Raw genomic sequence first — 12,099 nt, forward strand, 5'->3', positions numbered from 1 at the left:
ACACAAGTTGCATGATTTTAATTTAAATAAGATTTTAGGTTCATTTTATGAATAGAACTACTGAAAACAAAATAAATTTTTCAGATATATATATATATATATACACACTAGTAGTAATGCCCGGCGTTGCTCAGGCTAGCAATAAAGCCCGGTGTTGCCCGGGCTTTCTTGCAAATTTCCTGAATAGCGGTTAGGGTTAAGATTAGGGTTAGCTGTTAGGGTTAGTGTTAGGGTAGCTAACACTAACCTAAACCCTAACCCTAACAGCTTGGCGTAGCGGAGGTAAACAGTGCCCGGGGCAAAGTGGAAATTTGCGTCCCCCGTAGGCCTTAAACTTGAGTGGATTTGAATGGAAAATCCCATAAGGGATATCGATTTATCGATTTTTTTTTTTTCGAATATCAGAAGTGTTATGGAAAAAAATTTATAGCCAATGACCTAAGTTGGACCAAAAGCCATAATCGTACCGAATTTGAATGGAATCCGTTGGAGTTTGTGAAAATGCATCAAAACGAATTTTGAGGGGCCTTTTAAGGAAGACAATAATATCATTAGTATATGTGCCAATCTTGTTTCATTTCATGCAGTAACAAAAATCTGATGGTGGAACAAAGAAAGGGGCGTGCTGAAATAATAATATAGATGACCTAAGTTGGACCAAAAGCCAGAATCGTACCGAATTTGAATGGAATCCGTCGGAGTTTGTGAAAATGCATCAAAACGAATTTTGAGGGGCCTCTTAAGAAAGACAATAATATCATTAGTATATGTGCCAAATCTTGTTTCATTTCATGCAGTAACAAAAATCTGATGGTGGAACAAAGAAAGGGGTGTGCCAAAATATATATATATATATATATATATATATATATATATATATATATATATATATATATATATATATATATATATATATATATATATATATATATATATATATATATATATATATAGATATGATCTGGTACTTTTTCAAATGATGAAAATTATTAAGTGTGTTTTGGGTCAACCTCAGAGTGAGGTGGGAGACTCTCTGGTGGAGATGAGTTGAGATGGTGGAAAACGCCCATTTTCATACCAATAATATTGTTTTTGATAACGTTGATTATTTAGAATTATGCACAATGCTGAAGACAGACAAATGTGACTTGATGTGCATTGTACAGTTTCAGCTTGTATCACCAGCAATGAAGTCACGCAGATGCTGATTTCTTATTTGCCCTCTTTTACGAGATTCAACCAAATAATGTGCAGAACATAAATGCAGATGAAACTTGTAAAACAAAACAAAAAATTGTATATGTATATATATTGTTGCGAATTCGCGCCCGCCGGCGTGCTGACGGCCGAGTCGCCCACCGGATGGACAATTCTGTCGTGACCCTCTCGGAACAACACCGGGAGCTAGTCACGAGTGGGGGTTTAACCCCACCACGACCGTGCCAATTGCCCACCCGCGCAGGATAGGGTTGCTCGCCAAATTCGATCTACCTAAGTACCTGCGAGGATAGTCGACCGAGCGATCGTACCACGCCACAGGCCGACTCCGGACACGAACCGCTTAAGCGGTCCGTTCCGTGCTACAGTGATAACCGAGCGTTGTTATCGTCGGCCTTGACGGTTCCGATTAATTACTGGGCGTATTAAGCCCACTACGAACCCTTTACGTGAAGCAGGATGGAGGGTCAATTAAAAGGAAGGAGACTAAGCGAAACGGGCACAGTTCAACATGCAAGCACTTTATTTACACGACACACGGAAAGCACATATATACAGTCAAACAGTCAAAATGCACATATAGCAACAAAAACAAAAGCAACAACGACGCAGACTTACTACCGACTACGCGCACACACGGCAACACTTATACAGTTCTACTTTACAGACGGCGCCAACACACATTTGCTCAAAAGCCAAAAGAAATAGAAGTGGTCACTTCCCTGTGTGTGTACCGAGTCCTTCTCCTCGCCCTCAGCTCCCCGCTCCTCCAGCATGGTCGGCGAGCTCGTGCTTCGCGTCGGCACGTGTGGCCGTTCGACGCCACGGACGGGGTTTTGGGGAATGAACGGAGTTTTCAGCGCTCTCTCGGTGCGGACAGGGGGGAAAAGAAATCGTCGACACTCGGGGTCGAGAGTGAGAGGAAATGGCGGACGCTCCGTCCCATCAGCGGGGTCTCGGGACCACACCGACTCCGGCGAACCCTCGGACAAGAACCCTCGAACAGGAGCTCTCTCTCTCTCTCTCTCTCTCTCTCTCTCTCTCTCTCTCTCTCTCTCTCTCTCTCTCTCTCTCTCTCTCTCTCTCTCTCTCTCTCTCTCTGTCTCTCTCTCTGTCTCTCTCTCTCTCTCTCTCTCTCTCTCTCTCTCTCTCTCTCTCTCTCTCTCTCTCTCTCTCTCTCTCTCTCTCTCTCTCTCTCTCTCTCTCTCTCTCTCTCTCTCTCTCTCTCTCTCTCTCTCTCTCTCTCTCTCTCTCTCTCTCTCTCTCTCTCTCTCTCTCTGTCTCTCTCTCTCTCTCTCTCTCTCTCTCTCTCTCTCTCTTCACACCGTCGTTTGTCCAAAAGGTCCAAGGCTCATTAGGATTAAGGGCTTTGCAGGGATCAACAGGCTCGCAGGATCAAAAGGCTCGGCAGGAACAACAACAACCAACCCTCTTCGCAGATCCACCCCTTTTTATAGCACGGGGCTCCGCCCCGTTCTTTGCTCCATCCCCCTTCGAGGCGCTTCGAGAAAGGTCTCGAAGAGGGGCGTTCCTCCTCCCTGGCCTCATCACACCGCGCATCCACCAATTGGGTGCCAGCTGCCCCACCCCGCTTCTGTCACATTCCTCGGAGAAACAGGCGGGAAAAATCCACGCGCCATCGTTGTGCTTTCTTCTTTCCCTCCTTGCATTCTCGACGGTTTCCAACGCGGAAACCGTCGTAGTGTGGACTGTGGAGGATGGCGTTCGTCAGCGGGGGTAGTGGCGAAGATGGTGGTGGTTGTTGTGAGGGTAATTGTAGTGCGGTTGGCATTGTGGTGGTTGTTGTTTGCGTCAAGGTTTGTCGTTTAAAATAACAATAGAAAAAGAAAAACGGATATCTCAAAGGATCGCAGCCCGAATGAATCACATAAATTCCCTCGAGACAATGGATTTGGGCTAACTACACATGTACTTAAGAGATATCTCACCTACGGGACCTGAATGGTGGTTTGCGAATTTCCACAGCCGTAACACTATGTGTATATATGTATATATATATATATATATATATATATATATATATATATATATATATATATATATATATATATATATATATATATATATATATATATATATATATATATTGTGCAATAATACAATGCCAACGATTTCCAAGCAAGTAAACATTTCTAATTTTGATATTAAGAAGCACTACCGAATGCTGCACCCTTCTGGCTCATGACAATATTGTACGTCCTCTGTTTAATGTAGACACCACAACATCCTACACACGGTTCATGTTGCAAGTACTATCAGCTGATGAAGATAGTGAACTTTGGCCCTGTGTTATTCTTCTTCACCATCGTAGTCAGTTGTCACACAGCAGGTTATCAATGATACAAAAAAGATATATTGGCCTATCTAAACATATCAGCACTGAGTACATTGTTTGGCTTTGATTTTTCTTAAATCCTCATCTCATCATTTACCTGATATCTAAGAATAGGCATTAATTGATGTGGTTGGGAGGTACAATATCTCCATTTATTACAGAGTCCAAAAAAAAAGTTTTAAAAATACAGAAAAGAGGCTTATGGACTCAGTGTTTTAGATTAAATCGTACCTATTTAGGCATCAACAGGTGTTTGTTTGAGGGATATGCGACAGTGGCTGGCCAATAGGTGCAGCATCACCATTTTGGTCAGAGAACAAGTGCAAAATTGAACTATCAGATTATAACAGCTTAGCTCGTACGTATGTACGTGTGTGTGTGTGTGTGTGTGTGTGTGTGTGTGTGTGTGTGTGTGTGTGTGTGTGTGTGTGTGTGTATACACACACACTACTGATTGGTGAGGCCAGATTGTATTTCGGCCCAATTCGTGCCATCTGACACATGGACACATTGTGTTGTGTGCACCAATGAAGTAAGGGGGTGTAGAATTTTGGAAAATGTGCTTTATTGTCTATAAGTATAGAAACTATGAATGTCATAGTAAAATGGTTTGTTATGTAACTTGACAGTGTTAGTGGTGTGAAGCCTGGTGTTGGCGTAGTGGTTAGGATAGCGGCTTGGGATCCAAAAGGTCCTGAGTTCAAGCCCCGTTGGCTGCTTGAATTGCTTGGCTGAAAGGAGGTTGACTCAGCCTTTCATCCTTCGGAGGTCGGCGAAGTGAGTACCAGTGTACTGAGCCCGGTGTATATCCCGGTTAGAATAGGTATACCATATCCCTGTGTCGTAAGAGGCGACCAGGGTTGCGTCAGGAAGGGCATCCGGCGTAAAACATGTGCCAAATCATTATGTGGATCATAACGGATGATCCGCTGTGGCGACCCCTAACGGGAGCAGCTGAAAGAAGAAGAAGAAGACAGTGTTAGTGGTGTCATTGTCCTCCCGCTAAGCATCTTTTTTTGCCCCTCCTCACCCCCCCCCTCCTTCCATGCCTGCGCAGCAGGGCACTGGGTTTTGCAAACGCCCATATCTGTCTGTGTCGGCCACAACTTTTTTATCTGAGCTTTTGTCATCAAATCTTCAAGAAACCTTTTATCATGAGAATATGGAGAACACAAATGAATAAAATGTGAAATTAACTGTCTGTCATTTTTGTCAAATTTAGTTTGAGAACAAAGCGGATGCGGACGGGCTTTGCAATTTGCGATGATTTCTATATATATATATATATATATATTTTTGTCTGTTCACATATTTTCCCTCCAAACCAAATGAGAGCATATTATGCTTGTCTGGCAAATGTCCATGTCCCACTAGACATGTTACGGACAAACTACATATGTCTGGCAAATTTCCATGTCCCACTAGACATGTTACGGACAAACTACATATTATAATGGTAGTGGATATTCTGTGGACTCCAGCTTTGTTGGGACATTTAAACAATGTACCAACTGCTTTTCAATACATATTAACCCTGAACGTGGACACTTTCTCAGTGCAGATGCAAAGATTTTGGGGCATTTTTTTTAAACCCTACTAAAGCAGAGACTATCCCCACTATGAGCGAGAGTGAGGCCCGGCTGTATTATATGCCGTACTTCGTCCGGCTGCATTGTATGTCTATTACGTGATTGTGAGAGCTCGTCTTGGTTGCATTGTACTTCATGACAGCCAAATGTTACTCACTTGCATTAAAAACAAAAACATTTTTTACATTGTCACTTTCCCAGCCAGCCTTAATCATGGCTAACTTTACAAACTGCAGTGGGAAAATGATTATCCTCAACCTAGATTCTAGAACAATGTGCTGAAGAGGCTTGATGGACCTCAAGTATGTGCAAAGGGAAGACTGTATGAAGATCTGAACTATCTATTTTTATATTAATAAATACTTGAATACACTGTACATATGAATGGAAGGCTTTGGGTAAATATAATAAGTAGATGAAGTTCCCTTCCCTGTGATGAAAGGATATCTGCCATGTCGGGAGGCTTTTGCCTGGTTATCATGGTGTCCATTAAACTAAAGGCAGAGATACTGTGTTTTTGTTATCAGCTCTCGGAGACACAAATTTGATTTGAATTGCGGTGATGTGGGCTGAATACAGAGGTGATTTCATCTGTGTAGGATATAAATACACATACACACACACGCACACGCACGCACACACGTGACTGTCCCCTTGGCTATCACCAATCAGGACCTGACTTGACATGTTACGGAGCTTGGAGATGAATATTGACATTGTGAGGAGCCATAAGGTGGAGGTCAGGTACCAGAAAGGACTGATTGAACCTGTTGGGGGTGTCTGTGAATTGATTGCGAGCTGTAAAGCTCTGGGCTGTGTTTACTGTGTGGCCTACCTCTCACCTTGAGAGTACAGCTCTGTCCCGCAAAGCAAATTTGGTCCTGGGACCTTGGGTCCAAACAGTTGCTTCAATTCATTATTCCAAGATTGTATGACTGACTTTTTTCACTACCACATCATCTCCCTTTGTCGTCCACTGTAACCCATGCCCTTTACACATTTAGAAACGTTTCTATTATGAAATTTGGTTTCATGCCTGGAAGGAGCACGCAATTTTTAGAAGTTGTGCAATTACAGGAAAAATATCTGGGGAAGAAGAGACAACTGTATTTTGTATTTGTGGATTTTGAGAAGGCGTACGATAGGATTCCTCGAAGTGGTGCAATGGGCCATGAGAAAGTTATGTGGAGACTGTAGAGGATTGGTTAGTTAGGGTAGTCATGGCGATGTGTGATGGCTTAAAAACTTCTGTGAGGGTAAATGGAGTTCAGAGTGAGTATTTTGAAGTGAAAGTGGGTGTTCATCAGAGGGTCAGTCTTGAGCCCAATCCTGTTCATCATGGTTATTGAGGCTATATCTCAGGAATTTAGAGGAGGCTCACCTTGGGAGCTCCTGTATGCTGATGACATAGTGCTGATAGCTAGTTGACAGTGTGGAAGAGATAATTGGTAAGTATACATTATGGAAGGAGGGTATGGAGGCCAGAGGACTGAAAGTGAATACAGGGAAAACAAAAATACTTATTAGTTGTGTGGGAGAAGGAAGTGTGGGGAAAAAAAGGGGGAGGTGACCCTGTGCTGTCTGTAAACAAAAACAAAAAAAGAAGAGATGTAGGGAGGTTGCACAAGAGGTGTAGCGGCATAAAGGGTAGACTGCATGTGGTTCCTGACTTCAAATGTGCTGTTTGTGCAGGTAAACAAGTGGTTCCAGTTAGAGCAGAAAGGTTAGTTTATGGGGATATATCTCTGGAATGTGTTGATAAATTCTGTTATCTTGGTGATATGATTGGTGCAGGTGGTGGTGTAGAAGCATCAGCAATTGCAATAATTAGTAGTGGCTGGAGGAAGTTTAGGGTATTGTTATCCCTTGACATCAAGAGGGACCTTATCTCCAATTAAAGGGAAAACTTTATACAGCTTGTGTTAGTGTGATGTTGTATGGCAGTGAAACATGGGTGATGAAAAAGGAGGATGAACGGAGGTGTGGACAAAATGAAATGAGAATGGTGAGATGGATATGTGATGTGACACTGAAGGATAGGAAACCAAATGTGTAACAAGTAGTGGAACATTCAAAATACACCACCCCCATGCCAAATAAGTAAATAACAAACCCTCCAGTGCGCAATATTGCCAGGGCACTGAAAGCGCCCGGCGATGTCACCGTACAGCACGTGGAGTCAGCATTGGGAGGGAGCGGTGTACAATCATTAATTGATTAATTGCATAATTAAAGTAAATAAATAATAATCATAAAATAATTAATTTCTCAATCAATTGCCAAATGGCATACCTAAGCCACCACTGTTTGATCCGAATCTGTAACTTTTTGAAAATCAAGTAATTAATTGAAAATGATCAATTGATTAATCAATAAATCTAAAATGCACTTTATAGCGAAATCAATTGGTCACTGTCATGCCAAAATATCAGTTTCTGAGCTCAAAAAAAGTGCCTGAGATATTGTCAGGATGAGAAATAAAATAAATAAGTAATTAATAAATCGATAATAATCAAGTCATTGATCAATTAATTGATGAATCAAAATAAAAAATATCATTTTTGCCAAAGCACATCTTCACTTTTTGCCCCCAAATTTCAGCTTCCGAGCTCAAAGGATGGCGGAGATATCGCCTGGGAAGCAAGAAAGAAAAGAATTGATTGATCAATAAATAAAAAATATTCTTTGTAGCCAAATCACTTGGTCACTGTCATGTCCAAATATAAGCTTCCTCGCTCAAAAAGTGCCTGAGATATTGCCAGGATGAGAAATAAAATAAATAATTAATAAATCGATAATAATTAAGGAATTAATCAAAAAATATATACTGTTTTTGCCAAAGCACATCTTCACTTTTGTCCCCAAATTTCAGCTTCCTAGCTCAAAGAATGGCTGAGATGTGCCAGGACAAACAAACAAGAAAACAAACGGAGTAAAAACCGAGTACTCCCTTCCTTCGGCATCCGCGATGACGTCATGCATCACCTGGATATGGAATTGGGAAGGAGTGGTGTACAATTAAGACATTATTTCGGTTAGGGGTAGGTTGAGGTGGTTCAGACATGTGGAAAGGATATGGGCGGGTCGTTGTGTGAAGAGGTGTATAAATATGAAGGTGAATGGAAGGAGAGCTCGAGGCCATCCGAGGAAAACATTGGATATGTTGCTGAAAGATGATCTTAGACTTAAAGGCCTTAACAAAAGTGATAGCGAGGGATTGTGCAGTCTGGAAAGTAGCCATTCGGTGAACCACGGCTTACACATGCAAGCATAGAAGTGACCGTGAAATGATGATGATGATGATGATGATGAAAGGCTAAGGCCTAAAATCGCTCTTGTTTCCCCCGTTTCTGTGTTGTGTGTAATTTAAGATTAATGGCTTTGATGAAATACCCTGTACGTATTGATTGTCGTTGGATCATTAAATAATTTATTGGATAAGGCATTGTCACATTACGTGGGATGGAATTTGAATTTGGGTGTAATAAATTTGAAATTTATCTTTTACTTGTGGTTTCATGTCTTTCATTCTTGCATCAGTTGCGTTGATCACCTCCAGTGTTAGTCGGCCTGCTACATTGCACTTAATTATTTTGATTCCCGGAGACAGTGTTTCATCTTTGTGTCCGTGGTGTTTAGTCTTTTTGTCCGTGCTGTTTAGTATTTTTGTCTGTGGTGTCCCACTTTTTGAAGAATAATTTTTCCATTATTTAATTTTCAAATATTTAATTTTTCCCAACTTTCAAATATTTTTTTCAATTATCAAATATTAAAATTTTAAATTATTTGATATTTTATTTTAATTGCTTTTTTAGGTCATCTCTCCCGAGATGACCTAATAAAGCCGGACCAAATGTCCGTCCGTCAACAATTTTTCTTTCCGATCTTGATGAAACTTAGTATGTGGGTAGAGGTCAATGAGTGTTGCACAACGATATAACTTTTGTCCGGGTTCAAGGTCAGGATCAAGGTCACGAGGTCACGTAAGTTATAAAAATCGCTATTTTCAAAACCTATCTAGTCTGCCATTCGACAAAATATTCGACAACTGTTTATTGATTATGATAGTAAAAAATATTATCTTGTATCTAACCGGACAGATTTTTGAATTTCCGTCCCGTTTGGCCGCCACGTAACCTGGAAGATGGTCAAAAACACCTCCTGGTACAAAGAAAAATTTACTTCCTATCTTGATGAAATTTGGTATGTGGGTAGAGGTCGATGAGTGATACCCAACGACATATTTTTCCCGGATTCGAGGTCAAGGTCACGAGGTCACGAAAGTTGTGAAAGTCGCCATTTTCAAAACCTATCTAGTCTGTCATTTAGGAGATATCTGGCAACGGTTCATCAATTATGATAGTAAAAAAACATTATAGAGATGACCGTCACCCCCACACGGGGGTAATTTGTTTTCTTCTTTTTTTTCATTTTCAAAATTTTAATTTAATTTTTCCATTATTTATTTCTAATGGTGGTTTTCCTGGAGGGAAGCTTTAAGTGTTTCATCTTGGTGTCTGCGGTGTCCCACATTTTGGAAGAAAAATGCATGTACTGTATTTGCTAAATTTGTATTAGTTGAATTGAAGTTTTGGTAGTCATAGGTAATAGCTGCAGGTAATTCGGCATGGTACGTGTGGGAATACCAATTGCAATAGTTGAAGTTTTTGATTTGTATCCTCAGTTGTGTGTCGAAAACATGAAAGCTGAAATACAGCAAAAATCTTGAATGAAAGCTGACACGAAGCATGAATTTGAGTCATAACTTTGGCAATTACCTTGAGAAAGTAAATGTCAATTAAAAATAGATTGAGTAGAGCAATTTGGGAAAAATGGATGCTGGAGCGACAATTTTGGGAATGCAGTGTGAATCATCGCAAGTAGACACATGGGAGGTTTGAAGGTTGCTTTAAGATTGGATCGGAATCAGAGGAGTTTGGTGATGCTGTGAGATTGTGGAAAGATGGGAGAGTGAGAGAAGGCTTCTGAGCACTGAAACAAGGGGAATGGAAAAGATTGGAGTAGAATTAAGCAAGTGCAGGAAAAATGGGAAGGAGTCCAAAAAGGAGCTGTGTATGGGTCTTGACCTGGAGCAGGGACAGTGGCTCTGAGCATGCTGTGACATAAATGCTAATACATGGTGTCTTTGCATGGACAAGATTGTACACAAGTATATGTTTGCTGCAATATAATTTCCATATATGGATCAACTTGATATAACTTACTCGATCACGAGCGCAATATCTCGTATATTTGGTCGTCCTTTAGAGATTATATAATACAGTATTTACTTTGAGTGCTCCAATTTTCTGTCAAGTGGCATTTTGATGCTGTTAATTAAAATGAATCTTTCCTCCCTGCGTTTTGTTCTCACCTTTTTTTCCCCCCAAGTTGCTCAGGTGAAGTCCTCCACAGAGAAGACAATATGGCTGGACAAACAAGGCAACGATCAATGTCGACCGCTGGAGAAGCGTTGTACACAGTTTTGAATTTGCAGAAGGGTGCTACTGCAGATGAAATAAAGAAGTCTTACAGGTTTGTTGACTTCTCTAGAAACATAGCTGATTGAGGCTAAGAAATTTTTAAAAAAGAAAAAGAAGAACATCTGAGATTTGCACAATTCATTAGTATTAATTTAAAGATTATAAAAGTGACAACTTTGGAAGCTCTTTTGGGAGGGGGGGGGAGAGGAGGGACCTGGTTCTTCCTTTGTTCTCACACTCCGTCATGGACCTGTCTCTAAGGTAGCCTCATGGGTTGAAGCAGCAATTTCAGGATTGGTGAAATCGGTGTGGAGATCATATCAATGATGGCTGATATTTTGTTCCACACCCCCATTAGCCATTGCGGTTGGTGAAATTATTAATAAACAGCATGCATTACAAGCATTACACTCACGAGATGATGTCATTCTCCCTGCAGGCAAGTGCTGTGACACTGTGATTGACCAAAACAATGATAATGGAAAGCATGATGTGGATATAGTTATATTGCTTTCTTGATGAGTGGTATATGCTTGGAAGTTCCATATTTTTCGGCATACAAGTCGATACTTTTTTCCCTCCACAAGTCCGGGCTTCGACTTGTACTCAAAATCGACTTATCTATGGTTTAAGACATTGAATTGCATAAATGGGGAAAAAATTGTAAAGTGTGATGTTGTCTGAAATAAATTGTATACTTGTTAACTTAAAACGCACTACAGCAAGTTTCCACTTTACGTCGTGGATGCGTTCCGAGAAAGTGTGACTTAAAGCAAAACGACGTGAAGCAGATGAGATATTCCCATGGACGTTGTGTTACAATGGGGAGATGCATTCTCAGGGCACATTTTCAGTCATGATAACATAACTTTTATCTCATCTAACTACATATTGGAGACAAATATTAAATAAATAAAGAACACATTAAATAAACTAGAACGGGCACTCATAGAGCGCATACCTTCGCCGCCATTACTTTTTTTGTTCTTGGAATGAGTGTGGGGAACTGGTTTCATATGAATGGTCTTATGACACAAACCACATATGTATAATGTCATGACCCCCCCCCGACTTTCGGGGGCTACGGACTAAACAACAATCAACTCACGTCGTTTTGGCGAGTCTTCACTCGCAAGCTCGGTGAATAAGTTTCAACAAGAGAAGGTAATCTCGTTTTATGCTGGTTTCATGCAAATCGAATAAGAATTGACTGAGTTATGCCGAAAACCGCATATTTTTCAAGGGCGTGATCCCCCCCCCCCCGACATTTTACCCCAACCGGTGACATGTGTTATGACGTCATTGTGTCACAAGATTGGGCATTAAATTCTGAACATTTTGGTTCTGGGTTCATGTAAAGCGGACAAGAATTGACCGCGTTATGACAAAAACCGCATATTTTTCAAGGTCGTGACCCCCCTGACCTTTGACCCCTAACCGGTAACAAGAGTGG

The 12,099-nt window shown here is 40.9% G+C and overlaps 1 protein-coding gene across 6 annotated transcripts in view; it reads left to right on the forward strand.

The window, feature by feature from the left end:
• DNAJC5 (DnaJ heat shock protein family (Hsp40) member C5) overlaps window positions 1-12,099 on the forward strand; it is an 86,237-nt gene that overhangs the window by 34,939 nt on the left and 39,199 nt on the right. For all 6 annotated transcript variants that reach the window (XM_085881422.1, XM_085879306.1, XM_085882218.1 and 3 more), the window contains one exon: window positions 10,555-10,698. In XM_085881422.1, coding sequence (XP_085737548.1) covers window positions 10,589-10,698 — 110 coding nt within the window. In that variant the 5' untranslated portion in view covers window positions 10,555-10,588. Of the gene's footprint in view, window positions 1-10,554; window positions 10,699-12,099 lie in introns of those variants that run through there.

Source organism: Eptatretus burgeri, chromosome 1, assembly GCF_056783735.1.
Source record: "Eptatretus burgeri isolate ZD-2024b chromosome 1, Ebu_testis_v1, whole genome shotgun sequence".
Classification (NCBI taxonomy): domain Eukaryota; kingdom Metazoa; phylum Chordata; class Myxini; order Myxiniformes; family Myxinidae; genus Eptatretus; species Eptatretus burgeri.